We start from the raw sequence: 16089 nt of genomic DNA on the forward strand, positions 1-16089 counted from the left end.
TAGTACCAGTGGTGACCACTCGGGTATATAAGCCTGTATAGCGTCTTGTGTAGTTAGTTCACCTCCAGACTTTGTTCAGTAAACACTTGTTAAATCAACTCCTGCATTCCGTGTCTCCATTAACACACGGATCTAACAGGAAGCACCTGGCCACCATTTTAACTATATACCCGCCATTTTAACCACCTGGTCGCTCCGTCCCCGCCGGGTGGCTAAGATTAAAATCAGACCTTCAGTTCATCCTGTTGAGGTTCAAAGGTGTTTGTTTGTGTATATTTCACTCCATTTTTTTTACAATAGAGCAAAAGAAACAAGCATCTGCTGGAGATGTGATGAATGTGATAATACTCTGGTGCCATTACTTCTATCGCACTATTCTTTTTCTCTTGACCTCTCTCAAGCCCTCCTTTCTTGTCTCCTCCCCTTCATGTAACCAAGCAATGCCACCTTTCAATTCACCCCGCTCAGGTACTTTTCCCTTCTAATCCCTACCCCAACCCATCACTGTTCCTCTGCCTTGATACACTCCTGCCACCATTCCAGGCTTGAATCCCCCTTGAATAAGCTCATGACTATCCAATGTGCCTTTCTTTGCTTACCCTGAAGGGCCCATCCAGTAGCAACCCTAACTGCTCATCCTCCTTTACTGACCGCCATCCCCAGCATGTTTACTGGGGGTTAACCTCACCAACCTCCTTCCAGTGTCTCTCACCCCCACCCACCACTGCATCCTTGGACTCTGCTAGTGGGTCATCATCAGCATCCCTCTCTGCATTTCCTTCCAGTACATCCTATTACTCGCAAACAAGGCCTCTGCCATCCACAACCTTATTGTGGATGACTGTGTTGACATACTGGCTTTGACTGAAACTTGGCTCATGGGTGGTAATGCCTTGCCCCTTACCGAAACCTTCCCACCTGGCTACAGGTTTCAACACCCGCCCTGCCCAAATTACTGTGTGGTAGTGTGGCTCATATCACCAAGTCACAACTTGGTTGCTCCCCCTATTCCTCTGGCACCTCATCCTCCTTTGAACACCTCACTCTGTTCCAACTCTCTCACTTCTCCTTTAAAATCCTCATGGTCTGCTGCCCCCCAACCTCCTCCCCACCACCCTGAGCCCCTGAGCTCCAACCTGTTTCACCCCAAGACATCCTACATCCTTTTTTCCCTCAGCCTCTGAACTGAGTCATCCTCAATTATTTCAATCTCCACCTCAGCTCCTCTTTCACTCTGTCATCTGAATTACAGCCCTCACATTCTCTCTAAACTTCTCCCCTCATTTAAGCTCCCCTACCTATATTCATGACTATCCTCTTGACCTTACCAACACCCTTCACCCTCTCCTTAGGCCCTCCTCCCCAGTCCTAGTCCAGAACCTGTGGCCGTGATTTTGCCGGCGCTCAGAGAGGCGGGTCAGAGGTTAAAGTTGTTTTGATTAATGGCGGGTTCAGAACCCGCCGTCAACCCACCTCCAAACAACCTTCCAAAGTGTCGGGTCCCTGATTTGCAAATGGACCCAACACCTAGAGGCGGGAAACAGATTAAAGGCAATTAACTGCCTATTAACAGGTACTTGTCAGTAGTTCTCAGGCTTTTTTTTATTTTCCCGCTTCTGGGTCAGGTTTCACGATGTCCGGACAATATGCCAGGTAAGTGTGGCGTGTTGTAAATCTGGTCTAATGTTTGTGAAAAGATGACAGCTGCAGACGTGGTGCCAAGGATGCAATGTTGCACATGGTGAGTTTCGGAGCAAAGAAAATGTTGGTTACTACATTTTTAATACATATACAGGTTTCTTTAGCTTACAAGTTTTTAAATCCAACTGTATGTCCAGTGCCACCTCATTGGGACAACCTCTCTCACCAGTGACAGATTGCTTCTGTCATCTCACTTGCAGCTGCCATCTATTCCAGCATTTGGAGGGAGTCATTGGAGAGCCTGAGTGCAAGAGTTCACCTTTGTGCAGTGAATATCAGTGTTTTCAGCACCTCAATACTGTCAAACACTGAAAAATCAACTGTCAAAATAAAATGGTGCATGGTCCCTTTAAGGAAACCGGCAGATGATGCATCACCAAATGACATCATCTCCAACTTCCCTTTCCTCTCCAAAGACATTGAATTTGTTTTTGCCTCTGAAATCCATGCTCATCTCTCCCACTTTGAATCTCTACAATCAGGTATCCACCCTTGTCATAGCACCGAAACGGCTCTAACCATTCATTGAATTATTTGAAGAGGTAATAAAGAGAGTAGACAAGGGTAATGCAGTAGATGTAATTTATCTAGATTTTCAAAAGGCCTTTGATAAAGTACCACTTAATAGACTAATGAATATGGTCAGAGCATGCGGAGTCAGGGGACAATTAGCGGAATGGATAGCAAGTTGGCTGAAAGACAGAAAACAGAGAGTAGGGATAAAGGCTAGCTATTCAGAGTGGCAGAAGGTGGGAAGTGGGGTCCCACAAGGATCAGAACTGGGTCCACTGTTGTTCACAATTTATATTAACAATTTAGACTTTGGAATTGAAACAACAATTATTAAATTTGCGGATGACACCAAATTGGAAGGGATAGTCAACACTGAGGAGGTCTGCAATAAATTATGAGAAGACATTAATAAACTTGAAGAATGGGCATATAATTGGCAAGGAATTTCAACATAGATAAGTGTGAGGTATTACATTTTGGTATGAAAAATAAGTAGGTCACATATTACTTGGAAAATAAGAATTTAAATGGGGTAGAGGAGCAAAGGGATCTTGGAATACAAATACACAAATCACTAAAAGTATTGACACAGGTTAGCAAGGCCATAAAAAAACAAACCAAGCACTAGGGTTTATTCCTAGAGGGATATGTTTAAAAATAAGAGTGCAACAGAAAATGGGGCCAAAACAAGGAGAAATGGTAAAAAGACAAAGTTAAAAGCTCTATATCTGAATGCACACAGCATTCGTAACAAGATAGATGAGTTGACGGCACAAATAGATACAAATGGGTATGATCTGCTCGCCATTACAGAGACGTGGTTGCAAGGTGACCAGGGCTTGGAACTGAATATTCCAGGGTATTTGACAATTTGGAAGGATAGACAGAAAGGAAAAGGAGGTGGGATGGCTTTGTTGGTAAAGGATGGGATCAGTGCAGTGGTGAGAAGTGATATTGGCTCAGAAGACCAAGATGTAGAATCGGATTGGGTGGAGATAAAAATAATATGGGGAAAAAGTCTCTGGTGGGTATAGTCTACAGGCCCCTGAACAGTAGCAATACTGTTAGACAGAGTATAAATCAACAAATAATGGAGACCTGTAAAAAAGGTACGGTAATAATCATGGGTGATTTTAATCTCCATATTGTTTGGACAAATCAAATTGGCCATGGTAGCCTTGAAGAGGAGTTCATAGAGTGTACCCGGGATGGTTTCCTAGAACAGTATGTAATGGAACCAATCAGTGAGCAGGCTATCTTGGATCTGGTGCTGTGTAATGAGATAGAATTAATAAATGATCTCATAGTAAAGGATCCTCTAGGAAAGAGTAATCATAGCATGGTTGAATTTCAAATTCAGTTGGAGGGTGAGAAAGTTATAGCTCAAACCAGTGTCCTGATCTTAAACAAAGGCAATTACAATGGCATGAGGGCAGAACTGGCTAAAGTGGACTGGAAAAATACATTAAAAGGTAAGACAGTTGAAATGCAGTGGTGCACATTTAAGGAGATATTTTATAACTCTCAACAAAAATATATTCCAGTGAGAAAGAAAGATTTTAAGAGAAGGGAGCACTATCCGTGGCTAACTAAGGAAGTAAAGGATGGTATCAAATTGAAAACGAAGGCATACAATGTTGCCAAGATTGGTGGGAGGCCAGAGGATTGGGAATTTTTTTAAACGAGCAAAGGATGACTACAAAAATAATAAAGAGAGAGAAGATGAATTATGAGAGTAAACTGGCAAGAAATGTTAAAGCAGAAAGTAAGAGCTTCTACAGGTATATAAAAAGGAAAAGAGTAGCTAAAGTAAACGTTGATCCCTTAGAGGATGAGAATGGGGAATTAATAATGGGGAATGGGGAAACAGCAGAGACTCTGAACAAATATTTTGTATCTGTCTTCACGGTAGAAGACACTAACAACATCCAAATAATGGATAAACAAGGGTCCACAGGGAGTGGGGAACTAAAGACAATCACTATCACTAAGGAAAAAGTACTTGTTAAAATAATGGGACTAAAAGACTACAAGTCCCCTAGACCAGATGGCCTGCATCCCAAGATCTTAAAATAAGTGGCTGCAGAGATAGTGGATGCATTGGTTGCAATATATCAAAATTCCCTGGACTCTGGAGAGGCCCCAGCGGATTGGAAAACCGCAAATGTAACACTCCTATTTAAGAAAGGAGGGAGACAGAAAGCAGGAAACTATAGACCAGTTAGCCTAACATCTGCCGTTAGGAAAATGCTGGAGTCCTTCATTGAGGAAGCAATAGCAGGGCATTTAGAAAATCATAATGCAGTCAAGCAGAGTCAACATGGTTTTATGAAAGGGAAATCATGTTTAACAAATTTGCTGGAGTTCTTTGAGGATGTAACGAGCAGGGTGGATAAGGGGGAGCCAGTGGATGTGGTGTATTTGGATTTCCAGAAGGCATTCGATAAGGTGCCACATAAAAGGTTACTGCATAAGATAAGAGCTCACGGAGTTGGGGGTAATATATTAGCATGGATAGAGAATTGGCTAACTAACAGAAAGCAGAGAGTCGGTAAATAGTGGGGTGCCACAGGGATCGGTGTTGGGGCCTCAACTATTTATAATCTACATTAATGACTTGGATGAAGGGATCGAGTGTAATGTAGCCAAGTTTGCAGATGTTACAAAGATGGGTGGGAAAGCAAGTTGTGCAGCGAACTCAAAGAATCTGCAAAGGGATATAGACAGGCTAAATGAGTGGGCAAACATTTGGCAGATGGAGTATAATGTGGGAAAGTGCGAGGTTATCCACTTTGGCAGGAAAAATAAAAAAGCAAATTATTATTTAAATGGAGAGAGATTACAAAAGACTACAGTTCAGAGGGACCTGGGGTCCTTGTGCATGAAACACAAAAAGTTAGCATGAAGTTACATCAAGTAATCAAAAAGGCAAATGGAATTTTGGTGTTTATTTCAAGGGGGTTGGAGTATAAAAGCAGGGAAGTCCTGCTACAACTGTACAGGGTATTGGTGAGTCCATGCCTTGAGTACTATGTACAGTTTTGGTCTCCTTATTTAAGGAAGGATATACTTGCATTGGAGGCAGTTCAGAGACGATTCACATGGTTGATTCCTGAGATGAGGGGGTTGACTTATGAAGAAAGGTTGAGCAGGTTGGGCCTATACTCATTGGAATTTAGAAGAATGATTGGTGATCTTATTGAAACATATATGATACTGAGGGGGCTCAACAAGGTAGATGCAGAGAGGATGTTTCCCCTCGTGGGGAAATCTAGAACTCGGGGGCATAGTTTCAGAATAAAGGGTCACCTTTTCAGAACTGAGATGAGGAGGAATTTCTTCTTTCAGAGGGTCATAAATCTGTGGAATTCTCTACCCCAGAGAGCCGTGGAGGCTGGGTCATTAAATACATTTAAGGTGGAGATAGACAGATTTTTGCCAGATAAGGGAGTGAAGGGTTATTGGGAGCGGGCAGGGAAGTGGCTTTGAGCCCAAGACCAGCCATGATCTTATTGAATAGCGGAGCAGGCTCGAGGGGCCAAGTGACCTATTCCTGCTCCTATTTCTTATGTTCTTATGATTGAATTGAAAAGTAGAGAAGTTATGCTGAACTTGTATCGAACCTTGGTTACATGAACTTCAAGTACTGTGTGCAATGCTGGTTGCCATATTATAAAAAGGATATAGAGGCACTGGAGAGGACCCAATAGAGGCCTTTAAAATTATGAAAGGTTTTGACAGAGTAGACACACAGAGAGTGTTTCCACTTGTGGGGAAGAGCAAAACTAGTGGCCATCAATATAAGATAGTCACCAAGAAATCAAATAGGGAATTCAGAAGAAACTTCTTCACCCAGAGAGTGGTGAGAATGTGGAACTCACTACCACAGGGAGTAGTTGAGGTGAATAGTATAGAAGCATTTAAGGAGAAGCTAGATAAACATATGAGGGGAGGAAATAGAGGGTTCTGCTGTTAGAGTTAGATGAGGAAGAATGGGAAGAGGCTCGATTGGAGCATAATCGCTGGCATGGATTGGTTGGGCTGAATGGCCTGTTTCTGTTCTGTATATTCTATGTAACCAAAGTCGCAAATGACATCCTCTGGGATTATGACTATGTGCATTTCCTCTTCCTCCTCCTTGACGACTCTGCAACCTTTGACACAATTGACCACACCATCCTCCTCAAACACCGCTCCTCCATTATCCAGCTTAATGGGACTTCCCTTTCTTGATTCCATTCATACCTATCGAATCATAGCCAGAGCATCTCCATCAATGGCTTACCTGCCAACCTTCACACTGTTACCTCCAGAGTCCTCCTAGGATCCATCCTTATCCCCTCCTCTTCCTCATCTATATGCAACATCATCTGCAGACATGGAGCCAGGTTTTATATTTAGGCTGATGACACCCAGCTCTGCCTCTCCACCACCTCATTTGACCTCTTTACTGCCTCTGTGCTGTCAGGCTGCTTGTTCATTTTAGATGAGCTACAATTTTCTTGAGTTAAACATTAGGAAGACTGAAGCCATCATATTTGCCACCTGCCGCAAACTCTATACCCATGCCAATGATTCTATTCCACTCCCAGGCCATTGTCTCAGGCTGAACCAAACTGTTTGCAATATCAAACTCCTATTCGACCCTGAGCTGAGATTCCGACTCTATATCCTCTCCATCACAAAGGTTGTCCTACTTCCACCTCCATAAGATCACCCGCCTCCACCGTACCTTAGTCCATCTGCTGCTGAAATTCTGATTGATGCCTTTGTCACCACCTGACTCAACTATTCCAATGCTCTGCTCCCCAGCCTCCCATCCTCCACTCTCTGTAAGCTTCAGCTTATCCAAAACAGGGCTGCTCATATCCTATGCTACAATGCATCCCACTCACCCATCACCCCATTCTTTGCTGACCTTTAATGGCTTCCAATCCCCCATGACTCACATTTAAAATTCTTTAAATCTCTTCATGGCCTCATCTCTGCCTATCTCTGTAACCCCCTCCAGCCCTACAGCCTACCACTCCAGAATTTCCATTCCTCTGGTCTCTTGTACTTCCTCCTTCCCTTTGACCAGCCATTGATGGCTGGGCCTTCAGTTGCATAGGCCTCGTGCGCTAGATCTCCTTTTATAAACCCTCTGCCTCTCCAACTCCCGCTCCTCCTTTAAGATCTTCCTTAAAACACACCTTTTTGACCAATATTTTTGTCACTCCTCCTAATGGCCCCGAAATTTGGGTCAGAGGCTTCCCGTGGGTGCAAGCCTCTGACCTGCACTTACCTAGCGCACCAGCCGTTGTGCTGTGGGCCTGCGTGGGATTCCAATCCTGGGCCACCTCCAACTACCGGCGCGCAGTGCTTGCATATCCCAGGGGCGCAGTTAGTTCAAAGCATCCCCTGGCATCACGTGGGCCATGGAGAGCCAATGGTAGCAGGGAATCTGTATTCATAGATTTGACAGGAAGACCTGTCAAATCTATGAATACAATTCAGCCCCAAAACATAACTAAAACTTCAAATAATTTTTTAAAAAACATCACATTTTTAAAATAACTATAAATTACATAAAATAACTATTTTAAACAATAATTTAAATTTTTGAAAAATTTAAATACAGTTTCTAACGGGGCTAAAAATAAACTTACCTTTCTTTAAAGTATTTAAAAATAATAAACCTGTGGAAAAATGTTTTAATTTTACTTAATTCACCACTTACCTTGTTAAAAGCAGGCCTTGCGACTGCTTTTTAGAAGCATAGCTGCTGGAGACTTACCCTCCCGGAGAAAGCTGCAAAAAAAATGGAAGTTCTAGGCGTACGCGCTGCCTCTCCGGCGCACGCGTTCAACCTGTGAACCTCTTCCTTTAAGGGAATGGAAGTTCCAGTTTCCCACACATGCGCAGTGCATGCACGAAACCAGCACTTTCGTTGGGCCTACGCTTGAGTACCCAGCGCGTACTCACCCGAGGGGACCTGAAGTTCTAGCCCATTATGTCATTTTTAAGATCAGTAAAGTGTCCATTTTTTAAATTACGTTTCTGTGAAGCACCTCGGGAAGTTTTATTGACATTAAAGGTGCTATACAAATGCAATGCTGTTGTTGATGATATTGAGACATACCTTTTGGGAGTGTGAAATTGTTTCTCCCTTTTAAAATGCTGGACATTTTGGTTGTCCAGCCTGCAGCTGAGACTTCTGCTAATGTAAGATCATATAATACTGACTTATTCTTTAAGCTGAAATGGAACTTATACTGAAAATCTGGAAAAATGTCTGAATTACTCCATTTGATGAGTGGAGATTGAGAATACTAGATTGGTCTTTTCTTGAGAAACAATTAGTCACATAGAAGTGTAGAATCTGAAATCAAGATGGAGGATTGAAGTAATTACTGCCTTTTCTTTATTTAATCCCAATAGAGGAAAAGAAGCAAGAAAAATACCGTTCTAACCACTTATGTTTAGTTGACTTGTGTTAAGATTCCTTCTCCTTCTCTAAAATTACATTTTCAGATTATGCTTATTAATCCTTCTCTTTTGTATGTAAACCTTCTCAGTCACATATGATGTAATTCTATAAAATGTGATTTGTGTAATTACCTACATAACAAGTCATTGCACTTTAAAAAGTAATTCACTGTATAAAGCACTTTGAGACGTTTCCATGTGAAATTTGCTATATAACTGCGAGTGTTATTATTCACATAATATTATTAAAATATGAAAAAATACATTAAAATGAGATCCCTTTCTCCATATATACCAGTTTCTTGTCATCATATCTGTCATCAACCTTTACTCACCATTATATTTTTACTTTTGCTTTCTTAAATCCATGTAATAATTCTCCCACCAAATATTGATAAAATATCTGGGTCGGAAATAATTGGCCTCAGTTTAATTAATACTGTCATTACTACATCACACTGCCCTCCGGTCAATCATACATTACCATTTGTTATGTTCACCGTGTACAATATTTTGTTTTAATTATTTAAGCTTAGATTGTTCAGCCATCTATAGATTTTAGCGTTTAATAATTTACAGATCTGTACAATAATCCAATGAACTTAACAATGGCCCGATGAGGGTCCAATTAATAGAAGCACATCATTGCAGTCACTTATTTTAAAATAATTGAAGATTTGACTTTCCTAGTGTTTATCTTCCAGTGTTCTCCTCACTCTTCCCAATTTCTGGACTCCCTGTGGCAAATACTTTCTGTGACCAAGAGAGTAGATGAATGATCAACTCGCAGGCCTCTGCCTAAACTACTACGGCTAGGGGGTGCACGGGAACGGCCGGGTAATGGCACTGCCCCAATCTTTCTCCCCTCTCTGTGGAGTGCCACCTTGGACCTATTTAGGTAGCTCCCCACAGCACTGCAGCCGAGACCAGCAACTCAGTTGAGTGGGGGAGTCAACCCCGCCTCCCAGAATTCAGTGGCACCATTGTACTGAGCCTGCAAACCTACGTCTCACCTCCTTGCATGTGTTATTTTACTTTATTCCAACCTCTGTTACTTCTTTTAATCCACTGGAGGACTACGCGGCTTTTCAGCCTGTCCTGTCTCAGCAACAGCCTGTTGTGAACTAAATGAATCCTCCTGAACCTGTTCTCAGAGGACGGCATAAGGGATGGACCGTTTATTTCAGGAGATTGATCAATAAGCTGATTTTTTTGGAGAATTTGTATTTTGATTACGGTTCAGCAACCCGTAGTCAGACTGTAATAAATACAATTCATTCTAAAGTAATTCACCTTGTAAATAAATACACAACATTTCACGAGATCTTTTAGAATTGCAAAACTCTCAGGTATTAACACTGAACCAAATGACGGATTGTTTTCAGATGTGTGTGTGGCGGAGGGGTAGTTAATATATACATTAATCGAATTAAATGTGAAATGTGCTCCTTTCAATATGCTTACCAATTTAACATTTGAATACCGGCGTTTCGCTGAATTTTTGGGGGGAAGAACTGTTAACAGCATCGCAGTGTTTGGTACATTTGGGTGGGGCTGCATTTAAAATCTAACATACCTTGGCTTCAGTCTGAATTATAGGCACCAATGTACTTATACCCACAGTGACATGATTAAAACCTAGGCGAGTGCCAATGGACCACGGTCAGTGTCTGAAGTTACATAGGTCTGTAATGCAGTTTTATTTACATTCCTTTGAAGGGCATGGGGAACCAAAAATGCACCCAAATACAATATGCAGAGGTTATTGTCGTTGTAGTTGAAGTAATGCTTTCCCGTTTGGAAATTATTTTGATTTTCATTGTGCGTTAAACTGCATCAACTAGCCTAAATATATATATAATTCAGCAAGTGATGTTTTACCATTTCAAATATAGTCCAAACTTCACATTATGAATTGAGTTCTCTTCCGGCTGTTTATTTCACTTTGTAGTTGATTATAACTATTTCTGAAGCCTTTCAGTTCAAGCCTACAAGCTGGCCTATCGTGTCTTTGACGGTCTTAGTTTTGCAGAAATGTCCTCTCCTGTCAGCCAGAAAGTATTGGACCGTCCCGTGCCCCAAACACCCAGCACCGGCAGTTTTCCTTCTAGCTGTATGGATTCGCTCAATGTGCTTCCCTGCTGGGTCGATTTCCTTTCCTGGGATAGTTGGGAGTAGGTGAGAAGATTCCCCTAAATGTCCTGCTGAGACAATGGAGATTTCAGCAGCATCTCTCCCAGGAGCCTGTCCGCCCTTGTCAACTCTCTCGCATTGGGCCACTTTTAAAAGATTTCTAGGATCCTGGGCCACTTTCGCTTAGATCTACGTGTGCTACCCACTCGTACAAAGAAGCACTCGGGGACCAGATTAGTAGGATTAGAGGAGATTCACATATGTCCAGTTCAAGCAATTGGTATTCAAAGCTTTACACTTTCAAATGCCACCAAGAGAGAAAAGGGAGGAAAGTTTCTTTTTCGCCCTCCTTCAGCTTTCAGCACGCTGGCAAGAGACAGCGCTGCCTCGGCACTGTTACACGGAGCTCAGATTTAAACCAGCCGATGGGCACATTGGACATATCAGTAACGTTCACCACTGCACTGGTAAACTCCGGCAGGTCAAATGCCATAGGCCTAATATCCAACGTGAATTACGAATTTCTTGGGACATTTTTCTAAAAGCGCTATATAAATGCACGTTGTAGCGTGCTTTATGTTTGCTGCCGAACATACAGTAATTAAACAAATCATAAAGTATAAACCCAGCTTCGCATTCACCAGACATTCCCTTCAATTTTCAATAATCTAAAGTGCCATTTTTTTTTACCGGACTTATCAAAGGCAGTTATTAAAGTTTTATGGCACATCACAAGCCACACAAAATAATCGTGTTTCTTTTCCTTCATCTTAATTATTTGCATTTGAGTATCGGACACGTGCATACAGTGGATGGACTATATTGAACACGAGTACCATCCATGTATCTGTAGGAACCTGTGTAGCTCACACAATAGAAAAGTAATTATAGTTATCTTTAAACGGCAGCTAAACGATGTGTGGATCCCATCAACTAGCCAACCGTCAGTTTACAAACATCTGTTTTCCGTTAAATGATGTAAGAGCTTGTGTTATTTTTTTAGCACTGTGCACAGTCTGGCTTTGACTGTAAAACCTCCAATTTTCATAGAATACGTAGGCTTATTAGCACCGATTGTTAACAATTGTTCTTGCATCTAATTTCAGAAGCTGCTTCCAGTCACCAGGAATAAATGAACAAGCGATCCCAACGAAACTGAGGGTAAGACTTCCAAACATACTTATCACCCATGAAACGTGAAATCTGTCAACGCCCCTGTTGTCCTAACACTAAAACATTTGTAAAGCAGATCAATACAAAGGGAATCGGGTCGATATCACATGTGTGTAAAGAGCTCATTTATATATCGACAACAGATCAGCAACTCCGATATAACAACACGGCCCAGGACCCTGGCCACGTTCTCCATTTAATCAGCGCTTGCGGCTCTCTGGCCAAACGCGGTCAACTGGTTTTCAAAGGGTTACGTCCTGTAGCCCTTTCCGCTTCGGTAAAAAAAGATATAGCCAGAGCAGAGAGACTTTAAAAGCAAAGCTGACCACCAAATTTCTGTCTCGCTGTTTGAAAGATCTATCTCCCCGTCACTGCGATGTCTTCTTTCCTGAAGGAGATATTGGCAGCTGGTAATCTTTTCTTCAGGACTGGTGTAATAGTGGGTCAGCCAGTCAGTAGACTGCTCCAAGTCTAATGAGGGAAAATCATCCATAATTGTGGAAATTAAACCAAGCCACTACCGTGGTTTGCTCACTTATTTTTAAAACATTCCATACGGAGGGATGTGGGGATCTTGGGATGAAGTAACGAGCCTACAATTTCAACCCAGCGTTATCCCTGGAGGAAGCGGTAACGGGCATTCCCAGATATCAGTTATTAACAATTATCTCTTTTTATTACTCGGAATATAGAATTGTTAATAGTGCCTTTGGATTGTAGTTTCCATGTTTTCCTGGGGATCGGTAACATTGTTGTTTTCTCTCCCTGTGCGAATATTTACAATGTGAATGGGAACCCAAGGGAAATCTGGCAATCCCACTTGCCTCAGTGTGTGTCTACCTTCTAATTATACATTGGTAAGAAACACACACATAACACAGTCACATATAACACACACATATAACACACAGCCACATGTATACACACGCACACATAAATCAACACAAGTATACAGACACTACATACACAATGAAACACAAGTACATACTGACTCAAGGAGAGAGGCACACACACAAGGCACAACAACCATATGCGAACGGTTCGGCTGTCCGAATACTGGCAGATTGAGAGCAGTGGGTGAGAACTTTCTTCTATGTCCGTAGCCATGTGAGTATTCGATTCTGAAAGCAAGTTAGCGGCCGTTCGCAGTCTGGAAAGGGTATTCCGAAATCCCAGCATGTTACTTCTTAATCGTTAACTTCAACAATTAACGATTCTGCGGACTCTTTTGGTGATTTTTCGATTGCCCTTACATTTATAAGGCCTACCCTAATGCACTGCCTACAAAATAAGCTGATTTTTTTTTAACCAATTAACTATTTTACAATCACCGTAATGGCGATTTGGATGGTACAACTGCACCCAGCTCCTTGTCAGCACTGTTTATTTTACAGACACTACGTTTTGCCTGGAATAAATCACATATTTACACAGTCTGATACTGTGGTGAATTGTGAGCAGATATAAAATGTGACGTTCAGAAGTGAAATGACTTTTGACAACAAAAAATGTTACAAAGATCATCCCGTGTTTGTAAAAAAAAAGAGAATTGTATTAAAATATTGTGTAGAAGCTGATTCCCGTTTATTAATAACGTGTCCCCATATATACGCATCGTGGAAATGGTTTCATCACTGATATCCACTGAGTCAGGGATCAGTCTGTGTTGTTTCCCAGAAGGACAGTAAGAGTATCAGGCTGAAGTTTTGTGAGAGGGTTCTCTTTCACTGCAGTTCTCTTTCACTGTCTCTTCCTCTCCGGGGCTCTGCGGTTTTCGGTCGCTGGGAGGCGCGTGTTTCTCTTTCCTCAAACCCTTGTTTACTCTCATCTTCCAGCCGCAGGCTCTATAATCCCCTTTTCTTACCACATTGTCCCATTCCGTGATGCGAATCGCTATCTTAAAACAAACCTTTTGTTGGAATCTATTGCTCAACGCTTGTTCGATTGCCTAAGCGAACACCGAAATAAGGCAGGCGTTTGACTTAAACATAGAATTCGTAATAAAGATGCATTTTTACAATTAACACGAAGCACGAGCGGGTTATTTTCATATTTCCATCGAGTTACGTGTCAGTAATTGTATGTTTCAAACTGTAGTCTTGAAACGTTTATATAAAGTTAGCAATGTTTTGTTTAAAACTATCGATGCGCCTTATTCTTGATAACGTTAAACAGATAAACTACAATATTAAAGAACACTGGTGCATAAACTAGCATAGATTTTGAAGATGTGGCTCTATGTTCTGCTGAATATAGATTTCTTTGTGCAGGAATCTCGTATAAATGGTAACTTCTCGCTTAACTGAATCACAAACTTTAAGGTGTAGGCCAGTTCACATAGTGCTATTTAAACGCTCGCTCGCTGCGAGGTAACAGTCTCTCTCTCTCTCTCTCTTCAGATCGCCCATGGCAGGGTGTCCCATAAAGAGAAAGCACAATGAATATGAATAGGACATAGCTAAATGGAACCGTCAAAGCTGCACCGCCCTCAATGATCTCCACGTCATACTAACAAGACCATTATGTATAGGAGGGAGCTTTTGTTTCCCTGCACTCTGCACCTCTATAAAAAGCTTCTTTTAAAACCAAATCTCGTTCAACATCACAACTGGCCAAGAGGTCCAGCCTGCTTGGGGAGCGCTTCTGAGCTTATAGGAAACGCTGTGGGTTTATTGTTGTTGTTGCTCGTTTCTGTCACTGACGTTGGAGGTTGGCATCAAAACAAGGTCTCAAACTATTGACTAGAGAACATCTCATAATAACGAGAGGCAATAAAATGAATTCTGACTCGAGCTCTCTCTCTAGCAGAGCTTCGTCGCCAGACGTGGACGAAATTTATCTGAGAGATCATCTCCAGCACCAGGACTCCAGGATGAATTCAGTGTCTTCAACACAGAATGATCTGCTCCAGCAGCTCGCTAATGAACACAATATCACAGCCCTCAGCAGATCTGAGGACAAGACGGGAGGCAAGTTCAAAGTGAAAAAGCAACTCTCGGAGCAAGACTTGCAGAACCTTCGACTGAAGATCAACGGGAGAGAACGCAAAAGGATGCACGACTTGAACCTGGCGATGGATGGGCTCAGAGAGGTCATGCCTTACGCCCATGGACCATCAGTAAGGAAACTTTCCAAAATCGCCACTTTGCTGCTGGCCAGAAACTACATCCTGATGCTGTCGAACTCTCTGGAAGAGATGAAAAGACTAGTAGGGGAGATTTACGGCGGGCATCATTCTGCTTTCCATTGCGGGACAGTAGGACATTCTGCTGGGCATCCAGGACACTCCACATCTGCCCATCAGGTCCATCCCATCTTGGGCAGCGCCCTGACCTCCTCCTCGTCCTCAATCTCGGCTTCTCTACCGGGGATCAGCGCGGTGAGACCCCCTCATTCACTGTTGAAAACATCCTCAGCACCTCCTGTACCGTTAGGAAACACCTTTCAGCACTGGGCAGGATTGCCATGTCCCTGTACCATCTGCCAGGTGCCACCGCCACCTCACATCTCAGCCCTAAGCACAGCCAGCATGCCAAGGCTCTCTACAGATGGTAAAGACTTAATGAAGTAAGGTCTGATTTTGCCAGCTGTGATTGTTATTAAAAAAAAGACGCCGCGTTGCATACGAAGACTGACTTTGAGTTGCATTAAAAAGACTGACCTTGCGTTGCATAAAAACCAGACTGTCAGCTAACTCCAACAGCCAGATCTGATTGCATGCATGCTTGATTTTCTTTTTTAATTGTGAATTTTCTTTTCCAAATCGGTATCTCGTGTAGCCAAGCAAGTTATGAAAAAATGCATTTCCTTGTAACAAGGATTTGGTACTTGAGTATTTCTTTGACTGTATAAATAAATCAACATGGACAGACGCATGGGAAACAGTGCAAATAGAGTAAAAGCGAACGAAAGAGACAGAATGTGATTTTGTCAGTGTTGGAATTCCTATAGTACAAGAGGTAATAAGATTGCTGAAATGTAGTTGTTAGCTGAGGTGTGTCTATGTTGTCCCTGTTTGCTCAGATCCGCATGGCTTGTGGTAAACAAACTCGTTGTAAAAAGAAATCACACGTTCTTCAACATTTGCTGCAGCTATTTTGT

At 42.2% G+C, this 16089-nt stretch overlaps 1 protein-coding gene across 1 annotated transcript; it reads left to right on the plus strand.

The window, feature by feature from the left end:
* The first annotated feature begins 14451 nt into the window (after positions 1 to 14451).
* Positions 14452 to 15614, plus strand: olig3 (oligodendrocyte transcription factor 3). The gene has a single exon (XM_085996241.1). It carries the CDS (start codon positions 14765 to 14767, stop codon positions 15557 to 15559), a length of 795 nt encoding a protein of 264 aa, XP_085852367.1. The 5' UTR covers positions 14452 to 14764; the 3' UTR covers positions 15560 to 15614.
* Positions 15615 to 16089: the final 475 nt, after the last annotated feature.

The sequence above is a fragment of the Somniosus microcephalus genome, chromosome 9 (genome assembly GCF_052327205.1).
Source record: "Somniosus microcephalus isolate GS21.2 chromosome 9, FLI_Smic_1.0, whole genome shotgun sequence".
Taxonomy (NCBI): Eukaryota; Metazoa; Chordata; class Chondrichthyes; order Squaliformes; family Somniosidae; genus Somniosus; species Somniosus microcephalus.